Below are 17,543 nucleotides of genomic sequence, written 5' to 3'. Positions count from 1 at the left end.
TTCAAGATTTTTACTTAGGTGTAGATAACGCAGGCCCGTAGCCAGACTAAATTTTCAGGTGGGGCAGAGCAAATTTTTAGGGGGGCATTATATATAAAAACAGAATAAAAAAAAAAAAATTATTAGGAGGGTCAACGCCTCTGCTTGACCCTCACCCACCCGTGGCTACGGACCTGAGATTACGTATAATTTTAATGAAAAAAATCTAAATTTCTCCTACATGTAAATAGCTAAAAAAGTTAACATTTTATAATTTAAATAAAATGTTCTTACTGATGAAAACATATTTGAAGTAAGAAAATTTCAAGTAGATACCTATATCGGGCTATAAGCTATATTTGTTTTTCATAAATAAAAATTTAATTGATTTTTTCGGAAACGAGTTATGCTTAAAATACCAATTTTCTGGATTATTTTAAATAACACAGAGATTTTCAATTTTTACCTCTCAAAAATACAACTTATATGCAATTTGCTACCAGAATTGGCTATCCACCCTTAAAAGTGAACAAATCATTTATTTAACTAATTATTAGCCTGATATATAATAAAACACATCATTCTAAAATCAATACATTGACTGTGTCGATATAAATCCAAAAAAATTATAATGAAAGAAAAAAAAAATTATTTGCATTTTTAAATTTATAATGCGCCAGTTTGCAAAGACCACAATGTAACCAATGACAAGTTATATAAATTCTAACTATGTATTCAATAAATGGATAATTTAAATTGTTATATACCTAAATTAACACAAACATTATTTAATATTAATGTTAATTTTATACATCCAAAATTCAATTTTAATAGTGTCTGTTGAAACAAGAATGAAACAATACATATTCACATTTATATCAAAAATTATAATTTATTTATATTTAATTTATTGAACGTTTAGTTTATTACATTTTTGTATAAAAATCATAAGACATAGCTATACAGAAAACACTATTTGTAGTAGCTCAACTTAAATAACAAAAAAATAATATATATATATGTATATATGTATACATATATTATTTTACATAAATATTTAAATTATATTGACAAATGATGTACAATAGTAATTGGAAAAACAATTATACATCAATAGTCTATAGTCTATCCATTCATTAATATAATGATTTTACAAAAGTTTACGTCATTTATTTAAATTTTATACAATTATTGTAGTTCAATCCAGTTATCATTAAATGTACACTGCATGTTTTCGTGAGTATTTTGTGACAATAACAACGCTTAACATAATTTTTTTTTTAGTTTATTGGTTTTGTTATAAATAAAATAGAAGATATAGCAAATAATAATATTCACAAAGTAGTAGATAATTTCTGAATGTTGTTCTTTACGGTGTTTTTCTGTCCGTATGCTAAAATGTTATTACTAAAAATATATATATGTATTCGCAATACAACGAGCTTTAGCCAAATCTCTACAGATATAAAGGCGTTTTACCAAATAACATTTACCAATAACAAATAATATAAACTGCACATTGTTCACCTGAAACAATAGACTGGCATGAGATTAAGACAAATCTCAAACACAGGTAGACAAAAACATTTATAATGAATATATAAGAATGAAGCTCGAGATAATTTTAGCAATAGATTCTTGACTCCAAAAATATATTTTATCAGTTATACTAATAAAAATGGATAAAATCCCAACTTTAAGTATTTTACTTGGCTTAAGGTTAACTTAACCTGCTAAAACACTTAAAGCAATGAATTTAAAACAATGGATTATACTTTAAATCACATCATGTAACCCCATAGGCTATTGTTAGTTACACTACACGGGTAAATAAATAATAATAAAAAAAAAAAACAATTTTATGGCACTAATTTTTGATATTAATGAATGTTAAGAAAAACATTTTGAAATATGCTATTTGGCTTAAACATTTATCAAAACCACTGTATATTATTATATTATTTAGTAGATTAAAATTAAGTTGTACCCTATACAATGTATAAATGTAAACAGATATAAAACAATTGTTTTTTCAGTCAAATGATTAAATATTTCCAAACGTCCTGTAAATATATTACCATTGGTGGCTAACTAAAATCAATGATATAACATACATTTTTGTATCAAATTGATAAACTCTATACCTACGCATTGCCTTCCATTCGTTCTTCTGCCCTCGTACGCATCCTATGTATGAACGCCTTGCCTTTGTTTTTTCTGAAGTTCTCGTATGGATCATTCAAACTGATTCCCACACCCTTATATTGATCAGTCCTATCTCGGACCTAATTTATAATGACGACCAACAAAGCGACAGATCAATATAATTTTATATAATATAAAGTACCATTTGTCAATAACAATAAAAAATATAATACAATATTTACTACAAAACATTTTTCAATCATCTTTTTACTTACGTCACCACCGCTGATTGGTGTGTCGATACCTTGCTCTTTTGAACCCAATCCAGCACCACTCCAACCCATTTTTTTCAGAAGCTGATGACCTTTATTTGATTCATCTAAGCGTTCCTGGGCAGTTTTACCAAAACTAGCTCTAAAATGATGATTTAAATACTTTATAAATATTATTTAAAAATATAATAATTCATACGATATTACTTACCCCCCAAATGAAGGTGGTGTAGGACTTCGTTGAGATGATGGTGGAGAAGGTGTTGGTGATCTAGATGGAGAACGTCTTCGACGACTACGATTTGGTGTTGGCGGTGGACTGTTTTTTTTACTTATAACTCGTCTTAATGGACTGCGTGGTTTTGGGCTTCGACTACGACTAAATCAATAATTGACATTATAATTTAAGGTTTTTATTTTTAATTTAATTTATCTAACCTTCTGTAACGCTTTTTTCGAACTGGCGATTTATCTTTCAGTGAAGGTAATATAATAGGAGATGGCGATTTTGATCTTGCTCTTATATTATCGGCAATATCATCTTCTTTTTGTTTTTTTGCAGAATGTTTGGCTTTGTAGTATTCATATAGACCAAGTTTTTCCCAACCATCACTAATTAAAAATTATTAGTTGAATAATTGTATTGAATTTCTGTTTACAAATATTTACCTATCACGTGGAGCGAAATGTCCAGGAGGCATGTAAAAGGCTTTGACTGCATCTAATAGACGATCAGTAGGTGGAGCTGGTGGTGGTAATCTGATTGTATCTGGGTCTAAAGGTTTATAATTGCTATCTTCCAACTGAATAAAATACCATTGTTGTATAAGTAAAAAACAATTTAATACATACATACAAATACTATATATATATTTATTAATTTTTAACAAACTTTAACTAATGGCACCATAAGGCCAGCTGGAAGTTCATAGTATGGCAGTGAAGGAAGTAAATCATCTGGTGTAATATCTGGCTGAACTGGTGGTAAAGGAAAGTTATTTTGTATAAAATTTGGAGGTGGTCGACTTAGATCAGGTAACTCCATTGAAGCTTCAGTGAATAATATTTTTATGTTAGTTTACAATGATGAAAGTTATTAGACTTCTATACTTACGCGGAGGTTGCAAATGTATATTGGGCGGAGGTTGATTAAATGGTGGTGGAGGTCTATTATACATAGAGGGAGGTTGTTGCATACAATTTTGCATTGGCTGTCCATAGTGATCATCTTGCTGATATCCATTATCTGTTTGGTGAGGATAATTTTGCTGGTCAGCTTGCATATATCCAGACATATTATTCTGGTATGAAGGAGGAGAAGGTAAACGACCTTCATTAAAATGCTGTCGATTTGTGTCGTCTAAACAAAAAAACAAAAGAGAAATGGTTCTAAAGGGGAAATATTACAAAGTTAAGAGAATATGTACACAAGGTTTCCATTACAATAATGATTAAATAATATACATATAAATATATTATACATAAATACATTTACTACTTTCATTAGGAATAATTGAACAAATTTCAATAGAAATGAATCCTATAACATGTTGTATAAAAAGTAAAAAAGAATACATATAACAAGTTCAATCCCACATTAAAATCATTTTGAAATAGTTCTTTGGAATTATGAAGTATATGTCACAATAAACAAATACCATTTTCTATAGAAAAATCTAACTGTTAATTTCTACTATTTATGTACTACAAACTTTATCAAATGACAAAAAAATATCAAAATATAAGTTAAAATTGTATAATCAATAAAAGCTAATTCATTGAATATTAAATTAAATTATGACACATTTTATAGTTTATGCAGAAAAATCAATTTGATATATAAATTTACAAAAATGTTGACAAACGTCAGAATTTAACTACCTATACATTATTCATTAAAAAAATCTATAACTGATGTAATCATTAATTCTTAAATATATAAATAATGAATAAACTTAGCTTTCCTTAAAAAATTGTAAAAATATACCAATCTTAGCACTAAAAATACAAAATAGTAATTATACTATAAAATAAAATACCAAACATATACAAAAACAAATGTGTCACAAAAATGTATGAAAATTAATAATGCGAAATTAACTAAATGAGGAGAACTAATAAAAAAATACATACAATATACATTATATATATATAAATAAAATAATTTATATATGTGTATATAATGTATAGTATATATTTGTCATTAAAATAAATGATAATGCAATCAATATACAAATATGTCTAACATTAGTACTAGGCATAAGAGAAAAAATTATTAAGTAAATATTTACTATGTTATTTCTTACTTAAAAAAGTAACACTAATCAATCAACTGACAATTATTAATTTGTTTTATTTTTTTGCATTTGTATTTAAATTTAGATAATTTCTGAAAGTAATATAAAAAAGCAGAAAAATGTTCTTAATTTAAAAAAACTCAAAATTATAGTTATATATTCAATAATACTTGAAGTTGATTTTATTATATAAAAAAAATATATTTTAATGAATCTTTATTATTACATTTACAAGTACTAAATAAACTTATATGTAACTGAGAAACTAGAGCAGGTTTTAAATGTAAAATGGGAAACTATCTAATATCTATAGCATATCTAATAAAAATACGATCTTGATTAACTTGTTAAAAAAAAATGAAAGTTTTAAGTGATGAGTTTAACAATATATAGTTTTGAAACCTTGTGTTTGAACATAAACTTTTATGATAAATAATATTTGAACTTTTATTTTGCATAAAATGTGTAAAATGTCCATTTTTTAAATCAGATGTGCGCTTACCTTGAGCTGGAGGAATTGAAAGAGGAGTTACCCTTTGTTTTTGTTGTTCTAGCGAACGTTTTTGGTTTTCTATACTCTAAAATAATCGAATTCCCAATAAAAAATGACTTATGAAAGAAAGGTTGAATATAATATACAAATAATTAATATAAATATACATGTAAATATAAATATATACCTACAAAAACTATTCTTGTATAGGAATTAAAAAAAAAAATTAATTTAATATGGTCATGTTGAACTAATTTTGGATAAAAAAAAAATAAAATTCTCATACATTCGACGAATAGTTTTGTAAATACTTTCAACAAAAGCTAAAACGCATTTTTTAAAGTTTTTGATGTTTAATGTAAATTTAGAATTGGTTTATTACTTTGTTTTACCTACATCAGTGACTTTATAAGCACGTAATGTTTAAACTGAACCAGGCGGAAGTTTTCATAAGAAATTCTATTTTTTTAAATTATAGTATTACCTGTATCTGATTGTTACAATGTGCTAAAAATGATTGATGTTGGCTACGGTAATTTTGTAATGTACTGTTCATAATCATGTTGAGTTGATTGACAGCATCCCTATACTTTTCCAACAAGTTGCTCTTGTATTCTACCATTGATCTATCAGGATTTTTCAATCGCTCCATTATAGTTTCAGGAAAATAATGATTTTTTGTTTCCCACAAAGTTAGCAGCTATTAATTTTAAAAACAAGTTTAAATATTTTGTAAAATTATCATAGTAGATATAATTGATAATCCCTTACTTTGCTCAGTTTAGATTTTTGATCTTCATTTGCTCTCATCATCGCTGAGCAAAACATTGGAACAATAATCGATTCAAGTGATGTTTTCAGTATTTTTTCTGACTTGCGAATACTAAAATAGTTTATAAAAAAAAAATTGTATGTTTTTATTATTTATTAAAATTAAAATAACAATTAATTATCTTACCAGTGATGAACAGTATCATTTACTAAATATATTAAATGTAATTGTTTTGAAAATTCTGCATTTGGATCCATTACTCTGTATCAAAGAACAGTATTAAAATTCATATACATTATTAATACGTCATGGTTAATAATAATAGTATTTCACTCACTCCATAAGTAAATATTGGGTGATTACATCAACTTTTCGTTCACTAGCTGTTTGTTTCATAATCCATGATTTACCATTCGCTATTGCATCTTTAGTACATCCTTTAATAATTGGTTCGAGTACAGACGACAATTCAACCAGTGATAAATCATTAGCTGCAGCTTCAGAATTAATATATTCTCGCTGTTCTGACAGTATTTTATCTTCAGTAGCCACTTGTTGCTGTTGGGCTAATATCTATTAACATACATTTATACCGAAAAATTAATCTAAAATTTTTTTATTTTTTAAATTTTATTTCATTTCTTATTTTCTTACCATAAGTTGTGAGTTAAAATTTTGTTCTGCCTGGGCAATTTGTTGCTGCAGATTAGCTTGTTGAGCATTCAAGGATTCCATGGTAACTACGGGTGGTTGACAATCATTTGTTTGGTTTAAATTTAACCATTGTGCTGCTGCAGCTGCCATGTTTAATTGTTGTGTACTAACTGAATTATTTACAACTGCGGCTTGAGCTATTTCTCTGACACTGTTTTGATTTAATACTAAACAATTTTAAAAAAAAATGTGTTTAAAACTTAGGTTAGAAACGACAACACTAAATTTATGAACAGCTATACTGAAACTATATATGCCATTAATTATAGTAATAAAATCCACAAAGATGACACCTTAATAATGAATTACTAGGTACACACAATAACTAACGAAATGTAAACAATCGTCATTTACAAACAGTTGTCTCTGTTTGTCTTTGGGTATCGACTTTTAAAATTTAAAAAGAAAAAAAATAGATTGCACAAACTGCTTGTGTATAGATAGTAGTGTTAATAGTGCCTACAACTAGTAATGGCTTGTTGGTGAGTCTTCAAACACCACTCACTCGATTGTTCTGTAGACACTTTACGCAAGTAGTAATCAAAGTAACGGCCGCCGAACAGAAACTCAAACTTAGGGTTATCCTTTTGTTTAGTCTTGGTCATCTGTTCAAAGTCAGGTCCGTTGCGCGCGACGAACACGGCCAACTTGTCGATGATCGTGCGCAATTCCTGATCTACGAGAAGTAAAACAAAAATTAAAAAAATGACAAAAAATAACTGTTTTGCTCCGCTTCTGCTTAACACTGTGTGACGAGATTTTACCTTCCGGAGGTTGAGGTACGTCCATTGTCGGCTAATTAACCAAATATCGAGACACGAGCGGATTGTCTACAAGAATCAACCGAATGCGACACGGCAACTTCGGTGAGAGCACATCGTCGAATGTCAATTGCGTGGTTCTGATGCGTATAGCTCCTTTGTTGTAGTCGTTGTCGACAGTAAGAAATTCTCGTAGATAATTCGATTAACTCTCTTCACCGCTCAAATCACCAGACTCCTGAGTCCTGAGTTCGGGACGCGATTTGTTTACAAAATTAATTTTCGTTGGGATCAGGGAATAGGGAAGTGTTTTCCCCCTACCAATACGGTTGTACGGCTTTACCGTCCAAGAATATTCGTCAGCCGTAGTCGGGCTGTCAGAAATCGCGATAAATTCTGCTACAGATCACAGAGTCGCCAACCGTTGGTAAATGTATGCAGTGTCAGTAACCGAGACGCGTTCGTCCGGTCCACGAGACTCACGAGTAACGTTTTTGAGATAACAGAACAACGCGATGTTTACTTTCTTTACTTTTTCTAGTTACTTCCATTTTTCGTCAAAGTCTTTGACTTTGATTTTTCTTTCCGACTTTCGCCACTGGTAGGATTTGGCTATTCGCGACTGCAAAGTGCGATAGTCGTATATTTTCTGATCCATTTTTGAACGTCCAATAAAGGTAAGTACCACCAAAACTGTGCACCATGTCCGTGCTTTTCTAATCGTGGCATTTTGTAATAATTTATAGATGCACACCAAAGATTCGATCAAGATAAATTGGGCGGACGAAGTCGAGGACCACTTAGTAAAAACTACGCTGCCGCAGTCTAAAACCGAACAGGTGGGAAACAATAGGATCATAACAGAATACCGGTGGAACAAGGACGACAAGAAAGAAAAGGTGGTGCGCACCTACAAAATCGAAAAACGACTTGTCTCTAAAACGATAGCAGAGCGGAAGACGTGGCCCAAGTTCGGTGACTCGCGTAATGACAAGGTTGGGCCAAATATTGCGACAACTATACCTGCTGAAGAGATACAGATGCAGTTCTTATCCGGCAATGATGACAAAGCAGAGGAAAACCCATTGGATAAGTTGAAGAATGTGAACATGAACATTAAGTGTCGTACATGTGGTGGCGAACATTGGTCTTTCTCATGTCATCTCAAGGGCACTGGATTGGTTGTTGAGGACAAAAAATTAGTGCAAGAGAAGGTGTCTGAACTCGAAAAGAATACAGGAACTAACAGGTTAGTATTTACATTGTAATTTTATCATCTAAATCTTTTATTTTATAATTGTATTGTTTAGACCTTACATCCCACCTTCAGCACGAGAAGGAGCTACAAATACCGCAGGAAAACGAGATCCTTACTCACGCGGTTATGATGAAGTACCAGCCATTCGTATTGAAAATCTTTCAGAAAGCACATCTGAAGCAGATTTGAGTGAACTAGTCAGTAAGTTTGGGCAGATAGCTCGAATTTTCTTGGCTTCTAACAAAATTACAGGCACATGTAAAGGGTATGCGTTCGTAAATTTCAAATCTAAATTAGATGCAGAACGAGCCATTAAGGGCTTGCATGGTTATGGATATGATCATTTAATATTGAACGTTGGTTGGTCAACAAATAACTATAAAGCTGCATAAAATTCTAATACATGTGATGGATGGATTTTAAAAATATTTAATTGTTATATAATATTATAATAATAATTTTAAAAGTCCAGTCAGTTATTTAGTTGTCAACAATAAATTAATAATTGTCTGCAATTTACAACTAAATAAATATTGGCAATTACATTTTTTGTGTTTAATATTGTACAGTATATTATTTTCAGTATCAATAAAATAATTACACAACTACCAAACTTCTTTTCTGACATTCTAATTCCCAACATTTCAAGAAATATTTGAAAAATTGTCAATTTTTATAACTTATGATTTTTCAAAACTTCTGGTTGCTTAATTTATTTTGCTTACATGAATACAACAATGACTAATTTTAAACATTTAAATCGACTGATAAATGTCGACTGAAGCCAAAGAAATTATTAAGTTAACTATTCTGTTGTATAGTAGGTACACTATAATGATTAATGAATATATTAAATTTAAATTCAATGATATTTATCATTGTATTTCAAAAAATAAATAAACAATAATTCTGTGTGGAGATAATCTATCAAATTATATTACTAAGTCTTTTTTATTGTAATATATAAATTTAAACATTTTTAAATTTTAAATTAATATTAGTAATATAATGTACTATTTTTAATACAATAGGTTGAATTAATTTTAATTTTTAATGAAAACATTGCATTTATTATATTAGTAATTGTAATGAAAGTTTATATTTATATTATATTAGTCATATTACTATTGTGCTTATGTATATTATAAAATCAATACTATTGGTTATAATATGGTAGGTTGAACTAATATCTGCTAAAAACAAATCATATCTATTATATAATAATTATTATATTAATAGCTGTTAATAGTTAATTATTCAACTTTGACATAGTGTAAAACATTCTAGACAGATTTAAGTTAAGATAGTTTAAAATTATATAAATATTTTGATAATTTTACTGTATGTTAAAGCAGTGGCGACAAAGTCCAAAATTTTACCTATGACATTGAACACCTCTACATAAAACTTTGACACCCACCTAGGTTAATGTAAATTTGTATACTCAATTACAAATGTGAACTCCTACATATTAACACGTTCAGCTCCGATGATGACGTCATTCAATGTCGGGTGCTACAAGCCGATGACGACCCGTAGTCATAATAGGACAATTACTTTTATTCGTTATTTAAAATATTTGGCTGGTTGTGATCAATTATTTTACTTAGTATAGCCATTCAATAAAACTATTAGAACATTTAGAACAACAAAAAACAGCTGGTTTCGATTTCCCAGCATTTTTATGTTTATAATTTGCCTAATCTTCACGAGTGTAATATTATCAATATTTACGCGGCTGGTAGCGTCCGACTTCTTAAATTTACATGGATGTGAACATTATAAATTTTGACACCACTGTGTTAAAGTTATAATATATTCAGAAAATTTAAAATTCCTAAGAATGATAGATTTTGAATTACAACAAAGGTAACGTTTTATTATTTATCATTTGAACTTAAAATGTATATTAACACATTTTTTGTTATAAAAATAGCATATGGGATCTTGTATTAAATGTTTAAGCTTTTCACTGAGCATAAAATATTTTGTTAGTGTTTTAGAAATAAAAAACCTAATATAAAGTTTTAATTTATATACTATATAATATTTTTAAAACAATCATTAAATCTTGGACACTTTTTACACGTCATTACAATGACAATTAATTCTTTTTCAGTCTAAAATTCTAGTACTGCATTCGGTTCGATTTTATTTAAAATATGATAAAATTCTACCCTATAATCCTATCAATTAAGTAAAAATAGAAGTTACGATTTGTTACCATTAAGAAAACCCAATTTATCTTTTATACCATTTCTCAAATATTTTTCTAATTAAATATATTATAAGAGAGAAAAAAAAACTTTTGTACAATTGCCAAACAAAAGTATATAGATAGCACTAAATTTAATATTGTCAATATTAAAAAATTCAAAATTGTTAATTTTATGTAGATAAAGATGACATGTTAGATTATTTTAATAGTTTTTAGCAATAACTACTTTATTAATTGTTATGAAAATGACCAATGTACATACTGTTGATTATTTTTTTAGTTCATAAAATATGATTTTGTATATAAACTATATTGTTATTAGACTTTATGTCTGTATGGTTTAAATAAATTAATATTAATTAATAACTTATAAATACATGTTAATTTAAATATTATCAGTGTACAAAACCGTTTTCCAATTTTCTAATATTAATATCAAATGAAATACTAAATATATTTTAACAAAAATAATAAAAAATATATCAAAGAAAATAATTTATAAAATTCCTCATTGATAAATATAATTTATTAAAATCATAAGTTATATACTATATTAGGTATACAAATACAATAATCAATTAAATATAGTAAACTAAATTTGTTTTATTTAAAATAAAATTCTCATAAATTAAACACTTTAATGATAAAATTCTTTTTTATCAACTAAAATAATTTAAAAAAAAAACAATCAGTCAAGATGTATTTCTATGTTTTAAATAATCAAATTAAAAATTAGAAGACATAAAATAATTACCCAACATATTCAATAATATTATTAAATATAATATTATAATTAAAAATAATAGTTACTTTTCCAAGATTATTGGAATTAATAAAAAGATGCATATAGCTATTCTAATGGTGTATAACAACTTAAATCACAGTATATTGGCAATGGAACATTGATAATTAATAATTATACCTTGAGTAAAGTATTAACAGTCTATGAAAGCAGGAATTTCCCAAATGGTATGTTCATTATGAGCTAGTTTTGGACGGCCAATACCAGAAAACACCCCTTGATTTGTTTTCAAAATCAAATCTGCGTTATAAGCTAAATCTGTTAATATTCGGCCAGGTGCTAAACCTATATAATTCACCTCAATCAAATGCATAATATGATTTCTTCTCCTTCTGGATAGTTCTGTTAGACTGAAACATAATTTTAATTATTATAAGAGTTAATATAGTTTCCAAAAATTTTAGACCATTAAAATATTTCTCACTTTAAAAGTCTAGGATGATCAATATTATAACAGCGGTTCATAGACAACACTTTTAATTCTTGGTTTTTCTCTAAGATTTTATCCAAGCTACTCGCAGTAATAGCTAAGCTATCACTAATATCTAATTCAATTAGTTTCACACAACGGCTACTCAACCTTGACAAATCTGAAATTTTGTCAATAAAAATTAAACTATTCAACAAAACAAATAATAAATTAGGAAGCATTAAACATTTTTACTAAAAATAACATACCAAAATCTGCTAATCGTTTCAAAAATCCACTAATATTAAGGCGTTTTATATTAGGTATCATGTTGGCTATTAGATAATGTAAATTATCATCTTCCAATTCAGCCCAAGACACATTCAATTCTTCTAAACTGAAATATTTATAATCAAAATTATACTAAACCAAGGCAGTAAGAAAAAAAAAAATTAATAGGAAAAATCAATATAAACATATATTTTTTTATGTTTAACCTGTCATCGGTATTGTGGTGAACTATGCCACTGTAACTAATTATTTGACTTAAGAATGATTATTAGACACATAATATATTTACTTTTGGAGAGACAATATATGTTCCAAGCCATTATGGTCAAGACCAACTGTAGAAGCTAAGTTAAGTACTTTTAAATTAGTATTGTGTCCAATGTACTGGCAACATAAAGAATCTACAGAACAGTTTTCCAAACTCAATTTAATCAAATTAGAACATTGATTTATTAATGAACCTAGTGCTTTAAATAAAACAAAAAAAAATATATAAATAGATAAGTATATTAAAATTTAACAATTATTCATTAATATATATTATTACTTACTTTTAACATGTATAAAAGCAGCGCTCAAATCTAAGTACTGTAACTTGGAAAATGATGTTTTAAATAAATACTGGTTTTCAAAAATACAGAACTAAAATATAAATGAAATCACATTAATAATTTTGGTAAACGAACAAAATGGGTTACTTACATTTGAATGAGAAGCAGAAAAGTATTTGATATTGCGTCCAAGAAGATTTTCTAAAGTCAAAATTCTCATACGACGAGAAGGTATGTTTAAACATTGCCATAAGGATTCATCATATGAAATACGTCGCCATTTATGACAAACAAATGCACATTTTATTAATGTGCGTTTGTCCATCATTTGAAATATCTTTAGCACTATTTCTTCTGGTAATATATCAAAATCGTCTGTAAGTAAATATTACATAATTTAATAATGAATAAATGAATATATTATACAACATTTTACTTACCATTACTCATTTGACATTTTTTTTGCTTACGTTTATATGCATAGGTATTTAAGCCATAACCCATTGGCCATACCTAAATAAACAAAATATATAACTTAGGTGTTAAAATCAATTAAAATTAGAAAATCAAATTATAAATATCATGTAATATAATCTTTACCTAAGAATTTTAAAATATATGTTTAAAAAGGTAAAAGATAAAATGTTATTATTTACTATTTTAGAAGCAAAAATAAGTCATACAATTTTAAATTTCTTTAGAAAATAAATTTCATAAGAAAAAATACAGATGGACAATTTTAGAACTTTAAATTGAAATAAAACTATAGTGTCTTTAATATTTAGACACATTTAACAAATATTTATCTTGATAATGATATTTTTAACAGTTTTAAGACTTGATTTCCAAAATATTAAACCCATATTTCTTAGATTTTAATTTATATTATGCTGTTTATAATAAATAACACTGGGACCACAATAAAATTATTAGATAGAGTAAAAAAAATGTATTTAATACCTTGGTATCAGGATACAAATATCGACAGCGTTTGGAGACTTGATTATTTTCCAAATTATAAACACCTAAGTCTTTGCAGCCCTCAAAGTAACTTGATGAACTTGTACTAACAGTCCTGTGACAATCGACAAAAACAATTATGACATAGCGATATTTGTACATAAATATCCGCAAGACACTTACACATCATTCTTCTTCAGAGTTGAATCTTGTATATCCTCCATTCCTGAAAAGGATAGGAGAGTTGTCAAGAAAACAGATTTCTTTCTGGCGTAGTAGAATCAACCTTTGGATTACTGTTCCTTCGTAATAATATGTATGCAGAATCTGGGCGACGTAATTATAAGACATATGCCAACGCAACAAGTCAACTCCAGAGTACACTATTCAGCATTCTGCAACCCACCATATTTTCATTACACCATTTATTTTAGATTTAAGTGATTCAACCAGTTAAAGGCGCTAATCACTATTATTACTATGGACTGTAAAACAAAAAATTGGCGGTTCATTAAAATACCTAACCTATAAAAATATAGTCATGGATAAAAAGATGATAATACAATAGTTCATAAAAAAAGTTGTATTATGTATTTAATCTATTCTGTGGTAAAAACTAGTAAAACTACAGGTATCTCCACTCTAGACACCCTAGTAGTTATCAAAGTATATATGTAAGATATATATATATATATCCACCTTGGTAGTTATATAATATAAGATTCATCCTTATCATAATAGGATAATAATTACACTATTTAAAACTAAATTTATTTTCCTTCTCAATTAGTTTATTACTTTATATAAAAAAAAAGTTTAATATTTAATGTCGATAAATTTTGAAGGGAATTTGGCAAACAATAATATGTGATTCGTTTTTTTGACTAATTTAATGTTATATAAAGTCATAAACTAATTTTAAATTAGTTAATAACGAATCACATATTATTGTATGCCAAATTACCTTCAAAATTTATGACTTTAAATATTAAATGTTTTTTTTTTATATAAAGTAATAAACTAATTACGAAGGAAAATAAATTTAGTTTTAAATAGTGTAATTATTATCCTATTATATTTTTAATTATTTATAAAACTGTTATTCTTATAGCATCACTGGTATCGAATTTAACAAACAAAATACATTGTAATAATTATGTTTACAGTAGGTATTTTATACCTGTATAATTTAAAATACATAAAAATTACAATTCTTAATTAAATAAATAAAAATGTTTCATTACAATATTTGATGAGTATATTATGATCTTTGTGGTAGTAGATGTTAAACAGGAATATTGCAACCAATTAACAAATAAGTATATACCTATATTATCTGGTCACCCCCCCCCCCAAAAAAAACATTCAAAATACGCCACTGGCACCGGTTAATATGGGCATTCGCTTAATATGGTCAATATGGTCTGGTCCCAATATAAATATATATTAACAACGTTAAAAAAAGCCGCGTAATATGGGCACTCGATTTGGTTTATGTGGGCAATTTTTATTTTGTCATAGTGTTAGAATATACACATATGTATTTAAAAACGATTAATTTAATCGGGTTTCGTAATATCTATGAGATTGTGTTTATCGAAAGTAATAAAAAGCATTAGGTATTATTTAAAACTTAAAACCCTTTTCTGCATATTGTACCAAAAATGGCACAAATTAGTTTTTCGTAGTTTCTATTGTTGAAAATAAAGTTGCAACATTACATCTACGACCAGTTACATCTACCTAGCAATAAAATTGTGAACTTCAGATGAAAAATAAACGACTGAAAATATTATTGTTGTGCAAAGTGAAAAACTACCCACTTTATGTTACAACAATAACAATTTGATACTAATAATACTACCGATCTTTGGTAAAAAAAATTGTAGTACTTTTTATCTAGAATATTTTAAAAATAAATATAGATTTTTAAGTATAATATACTTATTGAAATATTCAAATATATATCATAACCTAATTATGTGCCAAAAATTAATCCTCAATCAACTTTTAAGAGTAGTTTCACTTGAATATTTTTTAAATATTTTTCCCATCCTCCTGGTGTTTTTTACAAAAAGTACATTTTTATCGGGAAAAATAAAAATTCATGCAGTAAGGGATTTTGTTGACTTGTTTTGATATTATAATTTTTTTTTTTAACCAATTTTGGTTTTTATGGGCAAACGCTTAATGTGGGCAAACAGGGTTGGTCCTAACGTGCCCACATTAAGCGGAATCCACTGTATCCCTCCACATCGAAAATTCCTGGACACGCCACTGCGTAAAACATAGCAAATTTGCGTTCACCAGATTCAATTTTATGCTATTAGCTTTAATACTTTGATATTAGAGTCAATATACCTATTATTAAACTTAAAGGTAATAATATTATCTAGGTCATCTAGTAGGCTTATATTGATATTTTAATTTTTAAGCGAGTTACGAGTGTTTTAAAGTTTTAATATTTTGCATAACTATTATTAACTTAAAAATTAAGATATCAATAAAAGCCTATGAGATGCTTTAGATAATTGTATTACCTTTAAGTTTGATAATAGGTAAATTGACTCTAATATTAAAGCTAACAGCATAAAATTGAATCTGCTGAACGCAAATTATATAATAATTTATAATAATATAATGTGGAGCTTAAAGTAATTATCTAAATATTTAGGTAACTGTATCGGACACAGTTATATAGAATATCTATTTAGAGTTTATTCTATAGGTTATAGGTACCTATAGCTGTGGTATCGGATAAATGTATAAGATATATGTACTATGCAGGTATGCTGTCTACCAAAACAAGCGGGAAGAATCTACGTTTTAAGGTTGAAGGTTGTATGACGTACTGATTTAGTTTGGTTTGATTCTCCATTTAAAGTACTATACTGACATAAAATTCAAACATCAAGCGAGATTATAAATTAGTCATAGCACTCGTAGCTAATAAAAAGGAATTTTCGTGGATTGAAATTATGAGTTTATCATCTATATAATCAGCGACAAGATTGTCTTATACTCTTGCAATACTACGGATGATCTGAAGCATAAATACTGAATATTTTAGGAGATGATATACCTCCTTGGGTTACACTTGTACTGATTAAAATGTTAGAAAACATTCGATTTTTTTTTGCATTTACAATATTATTTCTAGTCTAGTGTAATATTGAATAAGTCTCTTCAACCTATTGTATTTTATTTTTGCATTTCATTTTTGACTGCGGTTTATACTTACCAAATTTTTTTCATGTATTATACTTAAGTTAATTTATTTGTATACTTATATTTATTGTTTTTATCATAATTATATTTTATATTAACATTTAACAAGTTCACCGTCAGGGCAAATTTCTATAATTGTGTGTATGACTTTCGCAATGAACCTATGTAACCTAACCTAGATTCATATACAAAATAAATAATTAATTCCAATAATAACTAAAAATAGGTACTCAAACAAAAAGTAAAATATTTAACTAACTAAATATACCAATTATTTATGACGTGGTTTTTATAGGATGTCATTTATAACACTGAAGGTTCTCCTAGGTTCTTTTCCTATCTTTTTACACAATAAAATTATAAATACAAGTTCATTATAATTTCATATGCGTT

The 17,543-nt window shown here is 27.3% G+C and overlaps 3 protein-coding genes across 4 annotated transcripts; 1 reads left to right on the top strand and 2 right to left on the bottom strand.

Annotated features, from left to right (window-relative positions):
- Nucleotides 1–1,248: 1,248 nt before the first annotated feature.
- On the bottom strand, nt 1,249–7,775 carry LOC113555783 (calcium homeostasis endoplasmic reticulum protein). Of its 2 annotated transcripts, none has more exons than XR_003405416.1 (15): nt 7,437–7,775; nt 7,178–7,348; nt 6,613–6,839; nt 6,296–6,531; nt 6,145–6,219; nt 5,958–6,069; nt 5,671–5,886; nt 5,196–5,271; nt 3,511–3,756; nt 3,289–3,446; nt 3,066–3,199; nt 2,835–3,008; nt 2,608–2,775; nt 2,128–2,538; nt 1,249–1,506 (listed from the first exon to the last, which is right to left on the bottom strand). XR_003405416.1 is itself a non-coding variant. In XM_026960320.1 (15 exons), exons 1-15 carry the CDS (start codon nt 7,459–7,461, stop codon nt 2,124–2,126), a joined length of 2,298 nt encoding a protein of 765 aa, XP_026816121.1. In that variant the 5' UTR covers nt 7,462–7,775; the 3' UTR covers nt 1,932–2,123. The 2 variants fall into 2 exon arrangements, 1 of the variants encoding a protein (XP_026816121.1); XM_026960320.1 differs by lacking the exon at nt 1,249–1,506 and having other exon boundaries at nt 1,932–2,264; nt 2,400–2,538.
- Nucleotides 7,776–7,924: 149 nt separating this feature from the next.
- LOC113555792 (eukaryotic translation initiation factor 3 subunit G-like) lies at nt 7,925–9,292 on the top strand. Its single transcript, XM_026960336.1, has 3 exons — nt 7,925–8,110; nt 8,180–8,682; nt 8,744–9,292. Exons 2-3 carry the CDS (start codon nt 8,180–8,182, stop codon nt 9,081–9,083), a joined length of 843 nt encoding a protein of 280 aa, XP_026816137.1. The 5' UTR covers nt 7,925–8,110; the 3' UTR covers nt 9,084–9,292.
- A 2,377-nt stretch (nt 9,293–11,669) lies between these two features.
- Nucleotides 11,670–14,385, bottom strand: LOC113548937 (S-phase kinase-associated protein 2). Its single transcript, XM_026950045.1, has 9 exons — nt 14,106–14,385; nt 13,923–14,037; nt 13,403–13,475; nt 13,114–13,337; nt 12,963–13,053; nt 12,701–12,878; nt 12,390–12,517; nt 12,136–12,301; nt 11,670–12,061 (listed from the first exon to the last, which is right to left on the bottom strand). The coding sequence occupies exons 1-9, from the start codon at nt 14,144–14,146 to the stop codon at nt 11,845–11,847; spliced, it is 1,233 nt and encodes a 410-aa protein (XP_026805846.1). The 5' UTR covers nt 14,147–14,385; the 3' UTR covers nt 11,670–11,844.
- Between the last annotated feature and the right edge of the window lie 3,158 nt (nt 14,386–17,543).

This window comes from Rhopalosiphum maidis, chromosome 1 (assembly GCF_003676215.2).
Source record: "Rhopalosiphum maidis isolate BTI-1 chromosome 1, ASM367621v3, whole genome shotgun sequence".
In the NCBI taxonomy this organism is placed as follows: Eukaryota; Metazoa; Arthropoda; class Insecta; order Hemiptera; family Aphididae; genus Rhopalosiphum; species Rhopalosiphum maidis.
This window is presented reverse-complemented; position numbering and strand designations above follow the sequence as displayed.